Here is a 26,349-nt window from a genome sequence, read left to right as displayed (position 1 = left end):
ACTCATAGGTGGGAATTGAACAATGAGAACACCTAGACACAGGGAAGGGAGCATCACACACCGGGGCCTGTCGGGGGGTGGGGGGCTGGCAGAGGGATAACATTAGGAGAAATACCTAATGTAAATGACGAGTTGATGGGTGCAGCAAACGAATATGACACATGTATACCTATGTAACAAACCTGCATGTTGTGCACATGTATACTAGAACTTTAAGTATAATTTTAAAAATAAAAATAATAAAAAAATCCTAATGGTGCCTTATTATTGTCTGCTATAAAGTATCCCCCTGAGATGGGATAAAACAATATTGGTAGAAAGAAGGTGAATCATTCACACTTTGGAAAATGTCAACTTTATTGTTCCAAACATGAGAAAATCAAACAGTTGCAAATTATGCCAGCAGTTAAATGTGAATCCTACTCAAGAGCATGTTCCATTGGCAGTTTTGATTAAACTCTCTACTCTGATTTAACTGTTCTCTCTTCCATTTGAAAAATCAGAGTACTTTTTAATCAGTCTTTGCTAAAGAGCAGCTATTGCTATTCAATGGAGAAGGTGGCCACCATTTCCCCTGCAACGTCTCTACTACGTAATCAGTCCCTAATGACCTGTCTTCCCATCAAAATACCTGTGTCCTAAAGTCATGGCGTGCTCTATTTCATGGTCATTTGTAGAGCACAGCAGCACTGTGCCTGTCAAGAAAAGAGTGTGCTAACTGCAATAAGCATGATGACTGCCATCACGGTTTTGTTATTCTCTGTCCACCTCCACGGTCTCTAAATCAGACAATCTTTAATCCAAAAAGGCAGTGTCCTTATTCCTCCAGGAAATTGGATAGAAACGCTCCTCAGCTAATGAAGTCAGCCCTGTCATCTTACTGATTCTTTCCCAGAGACCACAGTGAAAGGCCTGTGTAGGGAAGGCACATGAAGAGATTCCAAAGTTCAGGTTGAAGTCATAAAAACTAGCCTTTTTTTCTTCTTTTGAGACACGGTCTCACTCTGTCACCCAAGCTGGAGTACAAATGGCAAGATCAGAGCTCACTACTCAAACTCTCAAACTCCTGGGCTTGAGCAATCCTACTGCCTCGGCCTCTTGAGTAGCTGGAACTACAGACACATGCCAAGGGCCTGGCTTATTTATTTTTTTTATTTTGTAGGGATGGGCCTTGCTACGTTGCCCATACTGATCTTGATCTCCTGGAGTCAAGTGACCCTCCTGTCTTGACTTCCTATTGTGCTGAGATTATAGGCATGAACCACTGCACCTGGCCTTTCAAACCCAAATAATTTTTTTTTTTTGAGACGGAGTCTCGCTCTGTCACCCAGGTTGGAGTGCAGTGGAGTGATCTCGGCTCACTGCAACCTCCACCTCACGGATTCAAGCAATTCTCCTGCCTCAGCCTCCTGAGTAGCTGGGATTACAGGCATGTGCCACCACGCCCGGGTAATTTTTTTGTATTTATAGGAGAGACGGGGTTTCACCATACTGGCCGGGCTGGTCTCGAACTCCTGACCTTGTGATCCACCCACCTCAACCTCCCAAAGTGCTGGGATTACAGGCGTGAGCCACCGCGCCCGGCCAATTACATTTTTAATAACCCGAATATAACAGACCATTTCCACATGTCCTTGAACCCTTTACACACATCATATCATTAGGTTCAACATATTTTGACTTGTTAGCCTTGGCACACACAATCCATTTGTGTGGTTTCACCAAAGACGAATGTTTTGATGTCTAGTGATTTGGTAGGTCTCCATACAGCCTGTGCCACATATAGTACATTTAAATGATTTCTTTCTAGTATAGACTCTCGGATGTTGATTACTGCTAGAACTTATGATACACTTTGCCAAACTCAGTTTGTAAGGACTTTCTCATGAACACTTCTTTGATGCTGTACAAACCATGAACTGTGCCTAAAGACCTTACCACACACCTGGCATTTGTAAGGTTTCTCTCCAGTATGGATTCTCTGATGATTTGCAAGGTGTGAATTCTGAGTGAAGACTTTACCACACTCATTACATTTGTAAGGTTTCTCTCCAGTGTGAATTTTCTGATGTCGTGCAAGGTGTGAAACTTGAGTGAAGACTTTGCCACATTCATGACATTTATAAGGTTTCTCTCCATTATGATTTCTCTGATGAACTGTTAGGGAGAACTTGTGCCTAAAAGCCTTGTCACATTCTTTACATTTGTAAGGTTTCTCTCCAGTGTGGATTAACAGATGGGTGGTGAGGCTTGAATGCCCACTAAATTCTTTGCCACATTTATTACATTTGTAAAGTTTCTCTCCTGTATGAATTCTCCAATGTTGTGCTAGGTATGAACTGCTACTATAAACCTTGCCACATTTGTTACATTTATGAGGTTTCTCTCTAGTATGAATTTTCTGATGTCGTACAAGGTATGTAATTCGACTGAAGACCTTGCCACACTCATTACATTTGTAAGGACTCTCTCCAGTATGCACTTTCTCGTGTCGTGCAAGGTATGCAATTCGATTGAAGAGCTTGCCACATTCTTTACATTTGTAAGGTTTCTCTCCCGTACGAATTCTCCAATGTTCTGCGAGGCCTGACTTGTCCCTCACGGCTTTACCACATTCATGACATCTGTTAGGTTTATCTGCAGTGTGGATTACTTGATGATTAGGAAGGCTTGAAGACACTCTGAAGACTCTGCCCTGCTCAATACATTCGTACGGTTTTCTCCTAATGTGTGCTTTCTGTTCTTGTGACAGCAATGGAAAATCAACAAAATCATTCCTATGTTTATTAAAAATGTGGGTTTTGACCCCAGAATAAATTCTGTGAAGTGGCGAAACTGAAGAACTATGGCTGATGTACTTTTCAACTTGATTACAGTCATAAATCTTCCCTTCACCTTGAAATATCTCCAGTTCTGGCAGAGGTAACTGAAAGGTTAATCCAAGTTGATTTGTAACAGGCTTGTTTCCTGCTTTGCTTCTCACTGCACAGCTTCTCCCTAGGAAAGCAAGTAAACAGTGTAATTTGAACCCATGGTTCTGGCATGTTTTTTGTTTTTGTTTTTGAGTTGGAGTCTGGCTTTGCCGCCCAGGCTGGAGTGCAGTGGCATGATCTCGGATCACTGCAAGTTCCGCCTCCTGGGTTCACGCCTTTCTCCTGCCTCAGCCTCCCAAGTAGCTGGGACTACAGCCGTCCACCACCATGCCCGGCTAATTTTTTTGTATTTTTAGTAGAGACGAGGTTTCACTGTGTTAGCCAGGATAGTCTCGATCTCCTGACCTCGTGATCTGCCCGCCGTGGCCTCCCAAAGTGCTGGGATTATAGGCATGAGCCACCACATCCGGCCTCTGGCATGTATAGACCCTGACGGAGGAACTGGAATCTGCCTCATCTGATTCAGACACTGGAAGAAATATCAGCATAATATCACACTGGCAGTGGAGAAAACCCAAAAGGTAGGGTGATGCAATGGAGCAATGGGGAATCTGCAGGACTCAGGAGGATTACAGGTGAGTTTGAGAGGGATTATGAGTAGAGAAATACAACAGAAATTGAAAGCTTCTAAGAAAAAGCAGGATGAGCCTCTTAGGGAAAATAAGACACTTTTGAGCAGCTGCATAGACCAGGTGTGGTGGCTGTAATCCCAGCACTTTGGGAGGGTGAGGCGGGCGGATCACTTGAGGCCAGGAGACCAGCCTGGCCAAAATGGTGAAACCCCGTCTCCACCCAAAAATACAAAAATTAGCCGGATATAGTGGTGTGTGCCTATAATCCCAGCTACTCAGGAGGCTGAGGCCGGAGAACTGCTTGAACCCAGAGGCAGAGGTTGCAGTGAGCTGAGACTGTGCCATTGCACTCTAGCCTGAGTGACAGAATGAGAATCCGTTTCAAAAAAAAAAAAAAAAAAAGCCACATGCGGTGGCTCATGCCTGTAATCCCAGCACTTTGGGAGGCCGAGGCGGGTAGATCATGAGGTGAGGAGTTCAAGACCAGCCTGACCAACATGGTGAAACCCTATCTCTGCTAAAAATAAAAAAAATAAAAAAAAATTAGCTGGGTGTGGTGGCGTGCGCCTGTAATCCCAACTACTCAGCAGGCTGAGGCAGGAGAAGAATCACTTGAACCCGGGAGGCAGAGGTTGCAGTGAGCTGAGATCGTGCCACTGCACTCCAGCCTGGGCGACAGAGTGAGGCTCTATCTCAAAATAAATAAATAAAAGTAAATAAATAAATACAAATAAAATAAAAGTAAAATTAGAAAATATCATGATATAAAGGAAAATGTAAATATAACACAGCAAAACTCATGAAATGCAACAAAAATAGTGCTGGAAGGGGTATTGTAATGATGTATGCATACATGAAAAATAAAAAAATGGCTGGGTGTGGTGGCTCACACCTGTAATCCCAGCACTTTGGGAGGTTGAGGTCGGAGGATCTCTTAAAGCCAGGAGTTGCAGACCAGCCTAGGCAACAAAGTGAGACCCCCTATCTCTAAACAAAATAAATAAATAAAATAAAATAAATTATTGTTTTAATTGGTGAGGCACAGTGTCATGTGCTTGTAGTTCCAGCTACTCAGGAGGCTAAAGTGAGATCATCACTGGATCCCAGGATCTATGATCATGCCGCTGCACTCCAGCCTAAGTGACACAGTGAGACCCTATCTCTTAAAAAATAAATAAATAAACTAGAATAAAATAACATATAAACAACCTAACTTTATATCTCAATAAAGAAAAAAATGAACACGGTCGGGTGCGGTGGCTTACACCTGTAATCCCAGCACTTTGGGAGGCCGAGGAGGGTGGATTGCCTGAGCTCAGGAGTTCGCTAACAGCCTGGGCAACAAGGTGAAGCCCCGTCTCTACTAAAATTAAAAAAATTAGCTGGACATGGTGGCGTGCGTCCATAGTCCCAGCTACTTGGGAGGCTGAGGCAGGAGAATTGCTTGAACCCGGGAGGCAGAGTTGCAGTGAGCCGAGATCGCACCACTGTACTCCAGCCTGGGCGACAGAGCAGCACTCCGTCTCAAAAAAATAAAGAAAAAGACAAAAATGAACATTAAGATAGCAGAAAGAAAAAATAAAGGTTAGAAAACAAAGAAAACAGCAGAGAAGCACTAGAGAAAGTCAGGAAAGTAAGAGTTCACACTTTGAATAAGACTGACAAACCCTTACCTAAACTAGAAAAAAGAAACATGAAGCATATGACAGAAATAACTACAATTAGAAAGGGAAAAGAGGACATTACAAACAAGTCTATACAAATAAAAATGGAAATTAAATGAGACTCAACAATTATATAACAAAAAATATGATAACCAAGAAAAAAATTGATAAATTTGTAGATAGACACCATTTACCAAGACTTAACAATGAAGTAGAAAATCTAAACACACCAGTAACAAATAAGAAGACTGAATCAGTTATTAAATACCTACCAACTACAACAGCAATGGACCAGATGACCTCAGTGTAAAATTCTATCAAATACTGAAGAAAGATTTAACACCAATCCTCAAAATCTGCCGTAAGGTTGAGGAGGAGAACCACTTCTACACTCATTCAATGAGGCTGCTGTTACCTTGAAAGCAGAGGCAAAGGCCCTAAAGAAAACTGTAGAGCAGGCTGGGCGCGGTGGCTCACACCTGTAATCCCAGCACTTTGGAAGGCCAAGGTGGGCGGATCACGAAGTCAAGAGTTCGAGACCAGCCTGACCAACATAGTGAAACCCCGTCTCTACTAAAAATACAAAAATTAGCTGGGCGTAGTGGCACGCGCCTGTAATCCCAGCTACTTGGGAGGCTGGGGCAGGAGAATCACTTGAACCCGGGAGGTGGAGGTTGCAGTGAGCCGAGATCACACCACTGCATTCCAGCCTGGGCAACAGGGCAAGACTCCGTCTCAAAAAAAAAAAGAAAACTGCAGAGCAGGCCAGGCACGGTGGCTCACACCTGTAATTCTGTAATCCCAGCACTTTGGGAGGCTGAGGCAGGCGTATCACCTGAGGTCAGGAGTTCAAGACCAGCTTGGCCAACATAGTGAAACACTGTCTCTATTAAAATATAAAAGTTATCCGGGCATGGTGGAGGCTGAGGGAGGAGAAGCACTTGAGCCCAGGAGGCAGAGGCTGCAGTGGGCCGAGATCACGCCACTGCACTCCAGCTTGGGCCACAGAGTAAGACTCCATCTTAAAACAAAACAAAACAAAACTGCAGAGCAATATTCCTGATTAATCTAATGCAAAAATCCTCAACAAAATGGTAGCAAAATAAATTCAGCAGCATATTAAAATGGATCACACCTCATGACCAAGCAAGATTTATTTCAGGAATGCAAGAAGGATGTAACTTTGGAACATTATAATGTCTATGTAATATCCCACAATAACAGAATAAAGAAAAAGAAATCCATGCAATAATCTCAGCTGATGCAGAAAAACATTTGAAAAACTTCAGCAATCATTTATGATAAAAACACTCGCCAGGCACGGTGCCTCATGCCTGTAATCCTAACACTTTGGAAGGTCAAGGCGGGAGGATCGCTTGAGCTCAGGAATTCCAGACCGGCCTGGCTAACACGGCGAAACTCCACCTCTACAAAAAATACAAAAATCAGCCTGGCATGTGGTTGAGGTGAGAGGATCATTTGAGCCTGGGAGGTGGAGGCTGCAGTGAGCCGAGGTCAAGGTCACGACAGCATGAGACACCCCCTCAAAAGAAAAATAAAAAAAAAAACAACACTCAAAACACTAGGAATACGAGGAACTTACTTAACATAATAGAGTCCATATATAAAAAGCCGAAAAGTAACATCATACTCAATATTGAAAGAACGAAGGCTTTTCCTTTATAATTAGGGGGGGAAAAAGCCCACTTGGATTCTTTCTTTCTTTTTTTTTTTAAATTGAGCTCTTCCGGGATCCAGGTCTTTCTTGACTCTCTGGTCTTATATCATTTAAATGCAGTGGTACGCACTTGTGCTTATTAGCTGTCTTTCATTGATTATTGACTGGGTGCCCATCCATTATTTCTATTCAGAATATCTCCCTTGGTATCTAGGGAGGACACGTTTCAGGCTCCTCTGTGTGGTGTTATGATACACATATACATTGGTTTTTGTCCACAGTTCCTGGCTCATAACTCCCATAGCCCTTGCTACAGTCTTTGGTTATAATGTTGGGTTAGACCTCTGCAGACCTTAAGAAAAATAACCTCTCCAACCTTCTCCTCCTCTCCTTTCACCTGCCCTAAGGCAGGACTCTAACTTTCCCCCTACCTTTCTGATTGCGGGTCCTAAGATCTCCCCAGAGAGGGTCCTGCTGTATACCCTGGGGGAAGGAATGCTGATGTCACAAAGCTTCCATCAAAACCCAAGAGGACTGGGTTCCAAGAGCTTCAGGATGTCTGAACACATGGCGGTTTCCTGGAGAGTGGCACACCCAGGGAGGGCTTGGAAGCTCCACAGTCCTTCCCCCATACCTGTCCCACACGTCTCTTCATCTGTATCCTTGCAATATCCTTCATAATAAACCAGCAAACGTGAGTGTTTCTGTGACTTCTGTGAGCTGCTCCAGCAAACTAATTGGGCCCAAAGAGGGGATTGTGGAAACCTCAACTGGAAGCCAGTTGGTCAGAAGTTTGGAGACCCAGACTTGCAACTGGTGGAAGTGGGGCAAGTCTTGGAGACTGAGCCCTAAACCTGTGGGACCTGGCCCTATCTCCAGGTACAGTGTTGGAAGTGAGTTGGAGGACACCCAGCTGCTGTCTGCTGCTTGGTGTATGGGGAAAAACCCCCACACCTTTGGTCAGAGAAGTCTTCTTCTGTGTTGATAACTGTTGTGGTGGTGTGAGAGCAGAGGAAAAACATGGTTTGCGAGTTTTGTGCTAAAAAACCCTGAGATACCAAAATGTGTGATGCTCAAGTCCCTTACTATTGGCCTTCATATCCATGGTTTCTATATCTGCAGATATAGAAAGCCCAGAAAGACCACGCCATGGTTAGAAGCATAAAATTGTCAGCACCAACCACCATCCTCCAGGAAGGGTACAGGGGCTGGAGACTGAGTTAATAACAATCACGCCTAAGTAATGAAGCCTCCATAAAAATTCCTGAGAGCTTTCAAATGCTGAACACATGCGGTAGGCCTGGAGGGTGGCACACCCAGTGAATCTTCCTAGGTGCCTCGCCTTGTGAATCTCCTCATCTGGCTGTCCATCTGTATCCTTGGAAACGTCCTTCCTCATGAACCAACGAACATAATGAAGTGTTTCACTGAGTTCTGTAAGCCACCCTAGCAAAGTAACCGAACAGAAGAAGGGGGTCGAGGAAACCCTGACTTGTGGCTGGTTGGTCAGATAGAAAGGTGACAACCCACTACTGGCAATTGGTGGCTTAGGTGGGGGACAGGCCTGGGGACTCAACCCTTAGCCTGTGGGATGCAACTCTAAGTCAGGTAGATAGTGTCACCAATGAATTGCAGGAAACCCCAAAACTGGTTGATGTTGGGGAGAAATCTCCACACATTTTGGTGACCAGAAATGAAGCATTCTGTGCCAAGTGGCATGTGAGAGTAGGAAAATCCCTGACTTTTCCCCACCTCAAACAGACCTGAACAGGCAAAGAGGGCTTGAAACAGCTCCATGCAGTTTTCAGGACCCAGATGCAAAAGACAGCAGCCTGTGTTTTCCCATCTCCCCATCAGGTCTTCCCAGTACAGGAAATGGGCAGATCATGAACAGGTCAAGGAGGCAGGTCTATGCAGACCTCAGCTGTGATGTATAAGGATAGAGAACTGAGCATCAGATAAAATCCCATACAGAAAGAGACCACAGGGGAAAGGGACACTCCTTTGAAACAGCGCTCTCTGTGACCCTCAGAATCAAGGACTAAAGAGTTGACAGAAGCCACATGACAGGGTATATTGTCCATCAGGATAAAAGCCTTTGCTTTTGCCTCTGTTTGGGCTGCAGTAACACTGCAGGGCAAAAACATACAACTATTACACATCTAAACGACAGCGTGGGCCGGGCGTGGTGACTCACACCATAATCCCAGCACTTTGGGAGGCCGAGGCGGGCGGATCATGAGGTCAAGAGATTGAGACCATCCTGGCTAACAAGGTGAAACCTCGTCTGTACTAAAAATACAAAAATTAGCTGGGCGTGGTGGCAGGCACCTGTAATCCCAGCTACTCGGGAGGTTGAGGCAGAGGAATCACTTGAACCGGCGAGGCAGAGGTTGCAATGAGCTGAGATCACGCCATTGCACTCCAGCCTGGAGACAGAGCGAGACTCCATCTCCAAATAAATACATACATACATACATACATACATACATACATACATACATAAAGGACATGGTGACAGGTGGGGGTAAAGATTTCTCTTAAGAACTCACAGGATTTAAACTCTTATTTCTCTACACAATTCTGCCACTTATAGAGAGTTTCCCAAACACGATTTAATAGTGTGGCTCTGGTAGGCACGGGGCACATGCCTATAATCACATCACTTTGGGAGGCCAAAGCAGGTGGACTGTTGAAGCCCAGGAGTTCAAGGCTGCAGTGAGCTATGATGGCCACTGCACGCCAGTGTGGGGGACAGAGACTGTCTCAAAAAAAAAAAAGTGTGGCTTTCATTCTGTCCATCTGAGCTCTTACCTGTGTTGATATCTTTGATACCTTCCCACCTATCTGGATTGTTTGCTACTTTCATTTCATTCTCCACAGTCCAGGACTCTGTCCTTTGCTTCATCATGGAGAAAATACTCAGGTCAGGAAGACAGATTCCTGTTTATAAAAAAAAGAATCAAGATGTGCTGTGATGTCTCCAAAATCCAAGCCCTCTGTTTAGGCAAGAGAGATGATATTAAAAATTAATCCTTTTACGCCAGTTAGAATGGTGATCATTAAAAAGTCAGCAAACAACAGATGCTGGAGACAATGTGGAGAAACAGGAACACTTTTACACTGTTGATGGGAGGATAAATTAGTTCAACCACTGTGGAAGACAGTGTGGCTATTCCTCAAGGATCTAGAACCAGAAATACCATTTGACCCAGCAATCCCATTACTGGGTATGTACTCAAAGGATTATAAGTCATTCTACTATAAATAAAAAAAAAAACAACTAATCAAGAATTCAAGAAAAACATTTCACAAATTCACCCACAGACTGTCTCCTGAATGCTTAGGGAACCCTGTGATAACTGGACATCGAACTCTCTTCCAAGAACTACAGAATCAGAAGCACAGGGGTAGAAAACAGGGAACTGGATATTTGAAAAGTTTGTCATAAGGTTTTATGCACACTTAAGCCCAGGTACCACCCAAAGGTGTATCATGAAGGAGACACAATGTCTGAAGAAAGGGGGCATTTCAAGTCCAGAAAGCATAGGGGAGCTTTTCATTTCTGAGTCAACAGGGTTTCTTTTTTTTTTTTGAAACAGAATCTTGCTCTGTTACCCAGGCTGGAGTGCAGTGGCATGATCTCGGCTCACTGCAACCTCCGCCTCCTGGGTGCAAGCAATTATCTTGCCTCAGCCTCCCGTGTAGCTGAGATTACAGGCATACACCGCCACACCTGGCTAATTTTTGTATTTTTAGTACAGATGGGGTTTTATCATTATGGTCAGGTTGGTCTCGAACTCCTGACCTCAAGCAATCCACCCACCTTAGCCTCCCAAAGTGCTGGGATTACAGGCATGAGCCACCGTGCCCAAGTCAACAGGGTTTCAATCTCAGTCAAGCAATGCAGGGGCTCCCAAGAGGCACACAAGGGAAAATGCAGAGATACTAAGGGCAGACCCCAACTTCTGGAGGGGCATTATCCTTACCCAGGGAGACCAGGTTCCTGTAGTTCTCCAACATCACATCCCTGTATAAAGCCTTCTGCACAGGGTCCAGGCATTTCCACTCCTCCTGAGAGAATTCTATGGCCACGTCCCTGAATGTCAAGTGTCCCTAAAATAAAAGATATATTTGACCAACAGGGTATGGAGAGAATAATTATGTTCACACAAAATGAGAAGAGGGTTGTAAGGATTGACTCAACTGAAGTGCTGACGTGAATATTCTGACATATCCACATTAAGGTATTTTTGAGCTAGTTATATGTCTGTGATTGAGTTTTATTATACTTTTCCATAAAAAGTTATGATATTCTTTAAACTAGTGTAGATTTTTCATTCAATATCTACCTGAGCTGAAGACACCAACTACTTGTATTCTAGCTTAGGTAGATAATGAGTATCACTTGGTGTGTCAAACATAATACCTAACACTTCTATAGAGATAATTGTGGGTTAATTTTGTGTCTGGGCATTAGAATCAAACCTAAAGAATCAACAGTTAAGTAACAGATCAGCATCAAAAGTAAACTAACAATTACCTGAGTAAAGTTAAGTTCATGGACAAAAATCTGAATCTGCATAAAAGGTCATTATATATGCATACACACGTATCTTCCTCATAATACATTACTATTCTTACTGCCATTAACTCATTAACGTGATAGTGGAGAACACATTTTTTTTTTTTTAATTGACAGAGTCTCAGTCTGTCACCCAGGCTGGAGTGCAGTGGTGCAATCTCGGCTCACTGCAACCTCCGCCTCCCGGGTTCAAGTAATTCTCCTCCTGCCTTAGCCTCCCGAGCAGCTAGGATTACAGGCATGCGCCACCATACCTGGCTAATTTTTGTATTTTCAGTAGAGACAAGGTTTCACCATGTTGCCCAGGCTGGTCTTGAACTCCTGACCTCATGCGAGCCACCCGCCTCGGCCTCCCAAAATGCTGGGATTACAGGCGTAAGCCACCACACCCTGCCCAATAGTGTAGAACACTTACAAGGTCATGGAAAGTATTTCAGATGTAATTTCAACTGTTCAAAAATATAATTTTTTTTTTTGAGATGGAGTTTTGCTCTTGTTGCCCAGGCTCAAGTGCAATGGTGCGATCTCGGTTCACCACAACCTCTGCCTCCCAGGTTCAAGGGATTCTCCTGCCTCAGCCTCCCGAGTAGCTGAGATTACAGGTGTGTGCCACCACGCCCAGCTAATTTTGTATTTTTAGTACAGACGGCCTTTCTCCATTGGTCAGGCTGGTCTCGAACTCCCGACCTCAGGTGATCCGCCCGCCTAGGCCTCCCAAAGTGCTGGGATTACAGGTGTGAGCCAACACGCACGGCCAAAAGCGTTGGCTCATGCCTGTAATCCCAGCACTTTGGGAGGCTGAGGCAGGCGGATCACGGGGTCAGGAGACCAAGACCATCCTGGCCAACATGGTGAAACCTGTCTCTACTAAAAATATAATAATTAGCCGGGTGTGGCGGTGCACGCCTGTAGTCCCATCTACTCGGGAGGCTGAGGCAGGAGAATCACTTGAACCCGGGAGGCAGAGGCTGCAGTGAGCCAAGATTACACCACTGCACTCCAGCCTGGGCGACAGAGCGAGACTCAGTTTCAAAAAAATAAAAAATAAAATAAAAATAAAAATAAAAAAATTCTTATAAAATGATGTTGTACCTTAACTATAGGCTTGCTTATCCATGCACTCATGCAAACACATCACATGTGCACACTTATACACACTTAGCTTATAAAGTAATACACATATACAATTTACACATCAGATGAAATAAGGAGTTGTCTCTCAATGACCTATTTTTAGATATTTGTCATCTTTTTAAAAAAAAATTATTAGAGACCAGCTCTTGCTATGTTGTCCAGGTTGGGATGCAGTGAGTAATCATAGCACAGTACAGCCTTGAACTCCTGATCTCAAATGATCCTCCCTCCTCAGCCTCCCAAGAAACTGGGACTAACAGTGCACATACTGCCTGGCAGTCAGTATTATTTTTGCTAATGTGTATTTCAGCATGTTTGCAACAATAAAAATGTATAAATAGTACTCAGTTTAGTTTATAAACATTACTGTATATTAAGCTATTAAAAAAAAGTAGACCAGCCAGGAGCAGTGGCTCACACCTGTAATCCCAACACTTTGGGAGGCTGAGGTGGGCAGATCACCTGAGGTCAGGAGTTCGAGACCAGCCTGGCCAACACGGTGAAACCCCATCTCTACTTAAAATGCAAAAATTAGCTAGGTGCGGTGGCGGGCACCTGTAATCCCAGCTACTCGGGAGGCTGAAGTAAGAGAATTGTTTGAACCCAGGAGATGGAGGCTGCACTGAGCCGAGATCAAACCACTGCACTCCAGCCTAGGCAAAAGAGTGAGATTCCATCTCAAAAAAAAAAAAAAAAAAAAAAAAAGGTAAATCATGAAAAAAAACATAGAAACTTGAACTCCAGTCACAAATACCTATTTTCAAATATATAAATATAATATGTTTTAAAATTTATGTGAGGTCTCACTATGTTGCCCAGGGTGGTCTCAAACTCAAGAGATCCTCCCATCTCAGCCTCCCAAGAAGCTCAAATTATAGGCTTATACTACTGCACTAACCCATTGCTTTGTCCATTAAAATTTAGATTATTCTCTACAGTGAGAATTACAAACCACTGCTCAAAGAAATCAGAGAAGACACAAACAGAAAAACATCCCATGCTCATGGATAAGAAGAATCAATATAATTAAAATGACCATACTGCCCAAAGAATTTACAGATTGAAGGCTAATCTTAATGACATTCTTTGCAGAACTAGAAAAAACTATTTTAAAATTCATATGCAATCAAAAAAGAGCCTAAATAGCCAAGGCAATCCTAAGCAAAAAGAACAAAGCTGGAAGCATGAAGTTATCCAACTTCAAACTATACCACAAGGCTACAGCAACCAAAACAACATGGTACTGGTACAAAAACAGGCACAAAGACCAATGGAACAGAATAGTCAGCCCAGAAATAAGGAAGCGCATCAACAACCATCTGATCTTTGACAAAGCTGACAAAAACAAGCAATGGGGAAAAGACTCCCTACTTCATAAACGGTGGATAACCAGCTAGCCACATGCAGAAGATTGAAGCCGGACCCCTTCCTTATACCATACACAAAAATCAACTCAAGATGGATTAAAAACTTCAGTGTAAAACCCAAAACTATAAAAACCTTGGAAGACAACTTAGGCAATACCATCCTGGACACAGGAATGGGCAAAGATTTCATGACAAAGACACCAAAAGCAATCTAACAAAAACAACAATTGACAAGTGGTATCCAATTAACTTTAAGAGCTTCTGCACAGCAAAAGAAACTATCAACAGAATGAGCAGACAACCTACAGAATGGGAGAAAATTTTTGCAAACTATGCATCTAACTAAGGTCTAATATCCAGCATCTACAAGGAACTTAAACAAATTTACAAGAAAAAACAACCCCCTTAAAAAGCGGGCAAAGGGCCAGGTGCGGTGGATCATGCCTATAATCCCAGCACTTTGGGAGGCTGAGGCAGTTGGATCACCTGAGGTCAGAAGTTCCGAGACCAGCCTGGCCACCATGGTGAAACCCTGTCTCTACTAAAAATACAAAAATCAGCTGAGCGTGCTGGCAGAGGCCTGTAATCCCAGCTACTCAGTAGGCTGAGGCAGGAGAATCGCTTGAACCCGGGAGGCAGAGGTTGCAGTGAGCTGAGATCACACCATTGCACTCCAGCCTGGGCGACAACAGCGAAATTCCATCTCAAACAAACAAACGAAAAAAGTGGGCAAGGGACATGAACAGACACCTCTCAAAAGTAGACATATATGAAGCCAACAAGCATATGGAAAAAAAGCTCAGTATCACTGATCATTAGAGAAATGCAAATCAAAACCACAATGAGATACCATCTCATTAGTCAGATTGGCTATTACTAAAAGTCAGAAAAGGCCCGGCGTGATGGCTCACATCTGTAATCCCAACACTTTGGGAGGCTGAGGTGGGTGGAGATGGTGAAACCCCATCTCTACCAAAAATTCAAAAAATTGCCGGGCATGGTGGTACGCATTTGTGGTCCCAGCTACTCAAGAGGCTGAGGTGGGAGGATAGCTTGAGCCTGGGAGGTAGAGGTTGCAGTGAGCCAAGATTGCACCACTGTATGCCAACCTGGACGACAGAGCGAGACTCTTGTTTCCAAAAAAAAAAAAAAAAAGGCAGAAAAGATTTCCTGAATTTTTATTGCAGAATTTACCAGGTACTTGGGCACATTAATACGTGATTTCTGTGGGCAGCTTCTCTAATCCTGCTCCACAGAGAGCTGACAGTGCATCCAGATGTGGCCCCTGAACAATCCCTGCTGCCCGAAAGCACTGACACTACAGGACCCTCAACCCGTCTCCATCCATGTCTGGGTATGAGCCCTTCCCAGGACCATGCCCAGTGCAGCCTCTTCCCAAGTTCATGTTACTGGGTCACAAGAGATGGAATCTAAGCGAGATGAGAGGGACTGAGGGAAGGCATGGGTGAGTGCGAGCAAACCTGTCAGGCAGGATGCTTCAGACTCAGAGAAGATTCTCAACTCCAGCACCCGGCATTTCAGGAAGAAATAAGAAACAGAACAATCTACTGAGAATATCACTTTACCTGAGTAAGTGGCATCCCTGATTCCTCTGCTTTCCTCTTCTGAGCTTCTCCTTCACATAACATGACTTTTTTTTTTTTTTTTGAGATGGAGTCTCACTCTGTCCCCCAGGCTGGAGTGCCGTGGCCCGATCTCAGCTCACTGCAAGCTCCGCCTCCCGGGTTCACGCCATTCTCCTGCCTCAGCCTCCCGAGTAGCTGCGACTACAGGCGCCTGCCAACACGCCCAGCTAATTTTTTGTATTTTTAGTAGAGACGGGGTTTCACTGTGTTAGCCAGGACGGTCTCGATCTCCTGACCTCGTGATCCGCCCGCCTCGGCCTCCCAAAGTGCTGGGATTATAGGCGTGAGCCACCGCGCCCGGCCGACATGACTCTTTAGAAGTCAATCACGAATGTCAAAAATATGCTGTTTAGGGTTTAGAAACAACATACCTTCTTCCCTTGCCACAACCACACACGTGGTGAAGAACTCACCCTGTGGAAATACGCTCCTCTGCTGCCCACTGCATCAGAGTTGATGCCGGGACAATAAACTCCTACAGGAAGAACAAGTGAGTTTTTGGTCCCTTTCTTCAGAACCCACTCCCCTCCTGGAGAAGCCCACACACACGCTGCAGCAGTGGGGAGCTAGGCTGGACTAAGCTCCCCTTCAGGGCGCAGACCTGGCTCTGACCAAACCCCATGCAGAGCACAGCCCCCCTCACCTCTTTGTGAATCAGAGGCTGAGCTTAGCCTTCAGAAATGAAGACACGGCTTCGGTGCTCAGTGCTGGATACAGAATACAGTAAAATCCCTTTATCCAAGGGGATACGTTGCAAAACCCTGAGTGAATGAAACTTGGAACAGCACTGAACCCTATTTACTCCACTTAAAGGATGCCTGTGACAGATTCTCACTGGCATATCCAACTTGCCAACATCAATCCTCATGTGCTTGGGGGGCATGTTAAGTAAAATCAGAATCACTTAAAACCAATAAGATACCACAAAATTGGATCTGATCAAAAAGACTACTATCAAAAGCAAAACAAAACAAAAAAGAAGACTATTAACGGATTGATGGGCAGACAGAGTATACAGTGCATGGGGTCTGTATCCATGGATTTAACCAATTATAGACTTAAATAATTTTAAAAAGACAAAAGGAAGCAATATACCAATATAAAACAGCAATAAAATAAAAATAATACAAGAAAACAACCCAGTATAACAAGTATTTACATAGCATTTATATTTAATTAGGTATTACAAGTAATCAGATGGTTTACAGTATATGGGAGGATGCAGAGGATGTGCATAAGTTATATGCAAATACAGTCACGCATTGCTTAATAACAGGGACATGTTCTGAGAAACGCATTTTCAGACCACTTCATTAAAGAAGGAACTTACACAAACCAAGATAGCATAGCCTACTACACATCTGGTATATATAATACAGCCTACTGCTAAAAACCTGTAGGGCATGCTATGTCCTGAATACTATAGTCAACTGTAACAATGATAAGTACTCGTAAGTCAAAACATATCTAAATATAGAAAAGGTACAGTAAGGCCAGGCACGGGGGCTCATGCCTCTAATCCCAACACTTTGGGAGACCAAGGCAGGTGGATCATCTGAGGTCAGGAGTTCGAGACTAGCCTGGCCAACATGGGGAAACCCCGTCTCTACTAAAAACACAAAAATTAGCCAGGCATGACAGTGGGTGCCTGTAATCCCAGCTACTCGGGAGGCTGAGGCAGGAGAATCACTTGAACCCACGAGGCAGAGGTTGCAGTGAGCCAGGATTATACCACTGCACTCCAGCCTGGGTGACAGAGTGAGATTCTGTCTCCAAAAAAAAAAAAAGAAAAAAAATACTGAAGTCATATGGTATAAGTTTAAAAAATGGTACACTTGTCTATGGCACTTACCATGAATGGAGCTTGCAGGACTGGAAACTGCTGTGGGTGAGTCAGTGAGTGATGAATGAATGCGAAGGTCTAGGACATGACTGTACACTACTACAGGCTTTATAAACACTGCACATTTAGGCTGCACTAACTTCACAAAAAATACTTTTTTCTTCTGTAATAAACTAAGCTTACTTACTGCAACTGTTTTACTGCATAAACTTTTAAATTTAACTTTTTGACTCTTTTGCAATAACAGCTTAAAACACAAACACGTTGTACAGCTATAGAAAAATATTTTATCTTTTTATCTTAATTCTCTAAACTTTTTCTCGTTTTTAATTTTTTTTAACCTTTTTAAACATTTTTGTCAACAACTAAGACACAAACACACACATCAGCCTAGGCCTGCACACGGTCAGGACCATCAGTGTCACTGTCTTCCACTACCAAATCTTGTCCCACCACAAAGTCCTCCTATGGTAACAATGGTTTCTCCCAGACGCCTCCTGAAGGACCTGCCTGAGGCTCTTCTAGAGGCGTCACTCTTTTCAGAAATACATCCATGGTGGTTTGCTTGCTTTGTTTCTTTTGTCTTCCTAAATGTTCTTATGAGTAGATAATGCATCATGGATGTTCCTTTCTATTAATGAAAATCTTTAGGTGTTAGTGCCTATGTTTTCAAACCTTTTAAGGAGCTTGTCAAGGTCTGCAAAAGCTTCTGCTGTTATCTTTAACTGTGAATTGCCTTGAGAGTATTTTCTTTTTCTCCTTCAGTTTCCTATTGGCTCATTCTCTTTTTTCTTTTTTTTTTTTTTTTTGCGATAGAGTCTCGCTCTGTCGCTTAGGCTGGAGTGCAGTGGTGCGATTTTTGGCTCACTGCAACCTCCACCTCCTGGGTTCAAGTGATTCTCCTACCTTAGCTTCTCAAGCAGCTGGGACCACAGGCATGTGCCACCACTCCTGACACTGACCTCAAGTGATCCACCTGCCTTGGCCTCCCAAAGTGCAGAGACTACAGATGTTAGCCACCGTGCCCAGCCAGTTCCCTATTCTCTTGCCTCTTCTTCAGCTATGCGTACCTGTATCAGTTCCAATGACTCCTCATTAACCCATTCCTCATGAACCACCTCTAAGAGATTCTCAATGTCATCCTCCTCCACATCCAGGTTAAAGCTGTTTGGTAACACACTAGGTTCGTTTCCGCCAGCATCACCACAAATACAAGGAATGCACTGCACTATGATGTCATGACTCCTCTGAGGTAGCTAGGCAACAGGAATTTTTCAGCTCCAGTGTAATCTTATGGAACCACTATCATAGGCGTGGTCTGCTGCTGACCGAAATGTCCTTATGTGGCATGTGACTGTATTATGCAATTTTATATAAGGGTCTTGAAGGTCATCTGATTTGGGTAGTCTTGGGGGGATCTTGGAAGCAAATCCTATGTGATATCGAGGGATGACTATACAGGGGGACATACTGGACAAAGAGATGATTCAAGTCCTGGGCAAAACAGAGTGGGACAGTGAGAGATTGTATCATCCTACTCAGAAGGGTGAGAAATTTAAAACTTGTGAATTCTTCATTTCTGGAACTTTCCATGTAATATCCTTGGACTGTGGTTGACCATGAGTAACTGGAACCTCAAAAAGTACACTGGCAGATAAGGAGCAACTACTGTAGAATCAACTTCAAATATTAAGGCTGGGCCCAACCTGAGTATGTGAATGGGAATCTCAGGTAAGAGGCTGGGGGCACAAGACGTGTATCTGCACTCCAATGTGAAACCAGGGGTGAGCTCCACTCAGATGGGGCAAGCCCAGCACACCCCCACTTTCTGGCTCTGCTCTACCCTTGGGTCTTGTTACCAGGATTTATGTAGTGGACAGCAAAAGAGCAGAAAGAAACATCCAGAGCAGGCAATGTGGACCACAGTCGGGGTAAGGGTGTAGCTGGAGTGTTAAATGTAGGGTGGAGAGGAACACAGAAGCCTCCATGAAGAAGGTAATATCAGAACAAAGACCTGAGGAAGAAAAGGTGTTTGCACCTGCAGCTGACAGGCTAGAGATGTCCAGACAGAGGGACAGCCCAGGTGGAAGCCCTGAGGCAGGAGCAACCCTGGCCCCAGGAAAGAGGCCTGTGTGGCTGCAGCAGAGGAAATGAGGGGGACACAGGCAGGAGATGAGCTCAGACAGGTCCTGGGACACAGATCACACAGGGATGAGGCCACCAACATTTCTCTCCCATACCTCAAAAGAATTTCAGAAACAAATTTCCTCATCTGTTTTAGTAAATATGTAATTATTTATGTTATAAATTAATGTACTTACAGGCTAGGCATGGTGGCTCATGCCTGTAATCCCAGCACTTTGGGAGGCCAAGGCGGGCAGATCACGAGGTCAAGAGATCGAGACCATCCTGGCCAGCATGATGAAACCCCATCTCTACTAAAAATACAAACAATTAGTCGGACGTGGTGGTGCACGCCTGTAGTCCCAGCTACTCGGGAGGCTGAGACAGGAGAATTGCTTGAACCCGGGAGGCGGAGGTTATGGTGAGCCAAGATCGCACCACTGCACTCCAGCCTGGTGACACAGCAAGACTCCGTCTCAAAAAAAAAAAAAAAAAAAATTAATGTATTTACAATGTAACATCTTACATATTTTGAACATATGACAAGTTCAGCTAAGCCCCAGGAAGTACAGGGTCACCCTCATCTGAGATGCGCAGGACTGCAGGGGAATGCATTTGGGGGAGTTCAGAAAGTGGCACATACAAAGGTGGAGATGCCTGTTAGATGTCCCAGCAAAGAAGTGAGGGGACAACCGAACACAGGTTTCTAGACCTCAGGGCAGAGGTCTGCAGGGCACATGGAGACAGGTAGATGGGGTTCAAAGCCATGAGATGAGATGATAAGGAAGGGTAGTGTGTGTGAACAGAGATAAGAAGAGTTTTGAGATCTAAGCCTATCCAACATAGGGAAACCCAGTCTGTACTAAAAAATAAAAAAATTACTCGGGTATGGTGGTGTGCACCTAGAGTCCCAGCTACTTGGGAGGCTGAGGCAGGAGGACCTCCTGAGCCCAGGAGTTCGAGGCTGCAGGGAGCTATGATTGCACCACTGCACTCCAGTCTGGGTGACCGACTGAGACCCTGTCTTAAAAACAAAAACAAAAACAAAAAAGACCTAAATCATGGGACACTCCCACATTCAGAGAAGACAGCTTCAGGAGACACCAGCAGAGGAAACTGGTAAGACAAAAATCTGAAACAAAGTAATTAAATAAACTTAGAGATGTCTTCAAAGCTAAGAAAAAAGAACAGGGAATGATCAGCTGTGCAACATGTTGCTAAGATGAAAAGATGAGGATAGGAAATTCAAAATTGGACTTCGAAACACAGAGATCACTGGTGCCTCTGGGAAAAAAAGGATCAAAGGAATGGTGGAGGTGAAAGCTTAACTGGAAGGGGGTAAATCAAGAACTAGAGGCAAGACTGAAGACAGAAATATAAACAAGATTTTAGTGCACTGTGTTCTCAAATGGAGCGTTGAAGAGGGAGGGGTACTCACTACAGGGAGAGATGTAATTAATAGAATATTTTTTGTTTTAATCACGGAGGAGTGGCAAGAAAATAAAGGCTTCATCTGTGCTTTTTTTTGAGACAGAGTCTCACTCTTGTCACCCAGGCTGGAGTGCAGTGGCGTGATCTCGACTCACTACAACCTCCATCTCGGCTCGCTGCAACCTCTACCTCCCAGGTTCAAGTGATTCTTCTGCCTTAGCCTCCGGAGTAACTGGGAATACAGGTACGTGTCACCACGCCCAGCTAATTTTTGTATTTTTAGTAGAGATGCGGTTTCACCGTGCTGGCCAGGCTGGTCTGGAACTCCTGGCCATAAGTGATCCGCCCGCCTTGGCCTCCCAAAGTGCTGGGATTACAGGCGTGAGCCACCATGCCCAGCCAGTGTATCTGTGTGTGTTTTAATGGACAATACCTCCATGTGGGTATACTAACCAAAGGAATCCCTTGAAGTAAATATTGGTGATGCCACAGAGGAAGGATGTCACACTGTCCTGAGAGTGTGAGTAGGGCTGGCACATGGTGCACAATCGCAGGGTCAGCAACAGCCAGGGGGAGGGACAGACCATTCCCAGTTACTACTGAGTAGAGATTACAGGCCCTGAGACAGGTGGGTGGGCCGGTTGGAGATCTCTTCCCTTTACTGGTTGAGATGGAAATGTGCACGTGTTTTTCCCCATACTGACCAGTTCTCTGGCACACTCCCAGCTGGATGACCTACAATTTAACTCAATTTTGATAGTATCTACCTGGAGATAGAATCAGATCCCAGTTAAGGACTCAGTCCCACAAGACTGCCCCTCACTTCAGATATGGATAAAATTAAGTTTCCAAAACACACTCCTCTGTTTTGAATTGCTAGGATGGCTCTTCCATCTGTATCCTTTGTAATAACCTTTATAACTGATAGTAAACCTAAGTAAAATTTTCTCTGAGTTCTGGGAACCATTCTAGCAAATTAATAAAATGTGAGGAGGCCGGGCAAGGTGGCTCAAGTCTGTAATCCCAGCACTATGGGAGGCCGAGGTGGGCAGATCACCTGAGGTCTCAGGAGTTCACGACCAGTCAGGCCAACACGGTGAAACCCTGTCTCTACTAAAAATACAAAATTAGCCAGGCGTGGTGACGGGCGCCTGTAATCCCAGCTACTCGGGAGGCTGAGGCAGGAGAATCGCTTGAACTCAGGAGGCTAAGGTTGCAGTGAGCCGAGATTTTGAGCCCCCCTCCTCTCCCGCAGTTTCTCCCCTTCTTCCCTCTATTCCTTCTTTTCTACTTGATCTGCTCCATCTTGCAATTTTTTTCCTCTTGTTGCTCTTTCTCTCCAGTCTTTTGATTGTCTCCAATCTCCATATATTTCTGCCTCTTTCTTCTCCCATCTGTGCTCCTCCTGTTAAATTCCCTCTTCTCTGTTACGCCCCCTTGTCCCCACTGTCTGGCAACCCCAGATCTCTGGGGTGGTTCTCCCTCTGCTCTCCTTGTCACCGGCTGCCCCCTCTTGCTGTCCCAGCACCACGCTGCTCGGTCTGCCCTGGCTCCAAATCCCTCCTACTCTCCCCAGCTTTGTCTGAGGAGCCTCCCGCTTTGCTGCCCCTCTCCCTACCTTGCTGTCCTTCATCTGTCTAGAAATAGAACTTTTCTCTACATTTCTCCAGTTGCTTTTCTCTCCCTGCTACTTCCTGGGGTGCTTCTTTCACTTTGCAAATCTCTCACCCTCCCTCTGCGTTGCTGTCTTGTTATGGATCTCCCTCATTATTTTCTCTCTCAATTTTTCTGTTTCCTCTACCTCGCTCTCCGTCTCTCTTTCACTTCACATTCACAGGGAGGGGACTGGAATAAAATGTCCACCTCCTCAAGAGCACAGTTTCCAATGGGAGGAATTTGGGACAGAAGAACACTGGGTGCCCTAAGATAGGTCCCGGCCACCTCCCCCAACACAGGATCCGGAGAAGCCGTGACTGCGAAGAGGCCTGGGGACAGAAGGGCACGGCCCAAGGAGGACTAGGGCGGCAGGCAGAACAGGGTGGGATCTGCAGAATCTCCAGGCCAGGCAGAGGACGCGGCCCCTCCCGAATTGCGGCTGCGGCGCTGCGCCCCAGGGGCCGACAAGGGCGAGGCTTGGGACCCTGAGGGCGTGGATCCGCCTCGCAGGTGGGGACTTTACGTGGCGCGGGGCTGGCGGAGGGGTCACTGAAGGGTTTTAAGCAGGAAAACGGCGCGAAAGCAGCTGCCTACACGGCCCTACGGCACAACGACCGGGGACAGAACCAGCCCTAGGGCGATTTTAACACACAGGGAAGCGACCCCCAGAATTCTGACGGGACGCATGAATTTACTCGGGGTGGAGAGAGCGGTGCGGGGATTTCAAGGTCTGTACCGCCCCCCACATCCCGGGTACAGAAGCGTGAGGGCACCGCTAAGCGAACACTTAATCTAAACAAAGGAAAACTCACGCGCCGCAGTTGCGCCATATCTCCACGCCATCCACTTCCGGGTCTGCAGGCGGCTGCGCGCGAACGGAGAGGCCAGGCCGGGGCGTGGCCAGCGAGGTGGTGGGCGGGGCCTGAATGCTTATGGGACGGGGCCCGCGCTGCCCTCCTCCTATCTCTGGGCGTGTCTCGGTTTTCCGGATTTTGCAAGCAACACTTGCCAGTCAGGCTGGAACCGCTCCACGGTTTGTGACCTGGGATCTCACTAGGAGGGTCAACCTCTGTTGTTTGGATCCAGGAAAGTTCCCACAATTAAAATTAAGGAATTCAATTAAAATTTAGAAATTTAATTGAAAAGCCCTTAAATTGTCTGTGAAAGGAATGCAAACTAAAATACAATATGCAAACTCAACCTGTACGGAATGTGTAATTTCATGCTGACGCCCCACAGAATAGCATAGAAATCCTCCCCATTTCTATTCCCCAGTCACTCTGGAGAAGAGAGTTCCAAAGAGTTTCCTGAGCCACATCTGGGGCGTGGAGTGCTAAGGCCAGTGAGAAGTCAGGTCACCAGCTGTTGCTTTTAAAGAGGCAATAGAGGCCGGGCGCGGTTGCTCACGCCTGTAATCCCAGCACTTTGGGAGGCCGAGGCGGTCGTATCACTGGAGGTCAGGAGTTGGACACCAGCCTGACCAAAATGGAGAAACCCCGTCTCTACTAAAAATACAAAAAGTAGCCGGGCGTGATGGCACACGCCTATAATCCCAGCTACTTGGGAGGCTGAGGCAGGAGAATTGCTTGAACCCAGGAGGTGGAGGTTGCAGTGAGCAGAGATCGCCATTGCACTCCAGCCTGGGCGACAAAAGCAAAACTCCGTCTAAATAAATAAATAAGCAATAGCTTTTTAAAAATACATGTAAATTACTTCTTCCTTTCACTTGTTCTATTCCACGCTTATTTTAAACACCTTTGAAATATGCTTAGGTCAATATTTTCTAAAAATACTGTGAGTTCAGATTCACTTTAGGTGCATTCTGAAAGTAATAAGTAAACATACTTTTTATTTTAAAATTATAATCTCTTTTAAATGTTGTTTTCTCTTCTTCAATGTCCTGGCACCTGTAGATAACAAAGCCCTTAAAATAGTCTTCAGAAAACAATTGTATTTATTGATCTAAAGAATAATTCTGCAGTAATTCTAAGTGTATTTGGTAGGCAGATTATTCTTTAAAATAGTCTTCAGAAGACAATTGTATTTATTGATCTAAAGAATAATTCTGCAGTAATTCTAAGTGTATTTGGTAGGCAGATTATTCTTTTATAGAACCCTGATAGAAGTAAAACTAGATTATCAAATTTTAAATAGCCTTACGCCTGCTGGCAATAATTTTATGGCAATATTTTTGAATTAACAGGTACTAATAAGTATGTTTTTCTCTCATATCTCACCCCCCCAACTTTTTTTTCTTAAGACAGTCTCACTCTGTCATCCAAGCTGGAGTGCAGTGGCACGATCTCAGCTCACTGCAACCTCCGCCTCCTGGGTTCAAGCAATTCTCCTGCCTCAGCCTCTCAAGTAGCTGGGATTACAGGCGCGTGCCACCATGCCTGGCTAATTTTTGTGCTTTTAGTAGAGATGGGGTTTTGCCATGTTGGCCAGGCTGGTCTCGAACTCCTGACCTCAGGTGATCATCTGCCCGCCTTGGCCTGCAGAGTGCTGGGATTACAGGTGTGAGCCACCACACACGGCCTTATATCCCTATTTTTGGATCCCTTCATCCATCTTGAAGTATGATCATGTTTAGATATGAAAATGAACATATTTAAAATATTGGCAGGTTAAAATGAGAAGGATATAGTGATGTGTCACAAAGATGGATATGAGATGACATATCAGCATTTTTTTTTTTATTTTTTTCAGATGGAGTCTCGCTCTGTTGCCCAGGCTGGTGTGCTGTGGCATGGTCTCCACTCACTGCAACCTCTGCCTCCTGGGTTCAAGCGATTCTCCTGCCTCAGCCTCCCGAGTAGCTGAGATTACAGGCGCCTGCCACCGCACCCGGCTAATTTTTTGTATTTTTAGTAGAGATGGGGTTTCACCATTTTGGCCAGGCTGGTCTCGAACTCCTGACCTCGTGATCTGCCCGCCTTGGCCTCCCAACGCACTGGGATTACAGGCGCAAGCCACCGCGCCTGGCCCATATCAGCATATTTTACTTCGATTATTATTATTATTTTTTACAGACAGGGTCTCACTGTGTTTTCCAGGCTGCATATGAACTCCTGGGCTCAAGAAATCCTCTTGCCTCAGCCACTTAAGTAGCTAGGACTCCAGGCACACTCCACGGTGACCTAGGTCAGCATTATTTTTTGAAGATGCAGTATCTGGGATAGATTTTGGGATCTGTACAAGATAGATGTCTATATTATGCAATATTGCTAAATAGCTATGTTGCCACGAAACAACTTTTAGCATTGACTTCTATGATCTGAAGCAAAGAAATGAGTTGATTGCAGAGCTTTTCATGAAACTAAAAAGTAGAGGATAAGCTGATTATAGCTTAAAGTTATGAATCCATTATGTATATGGGGAGTTTGTTGCTTCTAAAATTTTCAAGGGATCAGCATGGACATTTTTGTTTTTTGTTTTCTGTTTTTTTTGACAGGGTCTCGCTCTGTCGCCCAGGCTGGAGTGCAGTGGCACAATCTCGGCTCACTGCAACCTCTGCCTCCTGGGTTCAAGTGATTCTCCTGCCTCAGCCTTCTGAGTAGCTGGGATTACAGGCGTGTGCCACCACACTCAGCTAAGTTTTTGTATTTTTAGCAGAGATAGGGTTTCACCATGTTGACCAGGCTGGTCTCAAACTCCTGACCTCAAGTGATCTTCCTACCTCGGCCTCCCAAAGTGCTGGGATTACAGGTATGAGC

At 44.9% G+C, this 26,349-nt stretch overlaps 1 protein-coding gene across 5 annotated transcripts; it reads right to left on the bottom strand.

Annotated features, from left to right (window-relative positions):
• Nucleotides 1-339: 339 nt before the first annotated feature.
• ZNF766 (zinc finger protein 766) lies at nucleotides 340-23,550 on the bottom strand. Of its 5 annotated transcripts, none has more exons than XM_009233019.4 (4): nucleotides 23,446-23,550; nucleotides 10,837-10,963; nucleotides 9,662-9,790; nucleotides 340-2,997 (listed from the first exon to the last, which is right to left on the bottom strand). In XM_009233019.4, exons 1-4 carry the CDS (start codon nucleotides 23,461-23,463, stop codon nucleotides 1,865-1,867), a joined length of 1,407 nt encoding a protein of 468 aa, XP_009231294.4. In that variant the 5' UTR covers nucleotides 23,464-23,550; the 3' UTR covers nucleotides 340-1,864. The 5 variants fall into 5 exon arrangements, with proteins under 5 accessions (XP_009231294.4, XP_054397154.2, XP_063576406.1 ...); XM_054541179.2 differs by lacking the exon at nucleotides 23,446-23,550 and adding an exon at nucleotides 15,520-15,711; XM_063720336.1 differs by lacking the exon at nucleotides 9,662-9,790 and having other exon boundaries at nucleotides 23,446-23,544.
• Nucleotides 23,551-26,349: the final 2,799 nt, after the last annotated feature.

Source organism: Pongo abelii, chromosome 20 (assembly GCF_028885655.2).
Source record: "Pongo abelii isolate AG06213 chromosome 20, NHGRI_mPonAbe1-v2.0_pri, whole genome shotgun sequence".
NCBI classification, from domain to species: domain Eukaryota; kingdom Metazoa; phylum Chordata; class Mammalia; order Primates; family Hominidae; genus Pongo; species Pongo abelii.
This window is presented reverse-complemented; position numbering and strand designations above follow the sequence as displayed.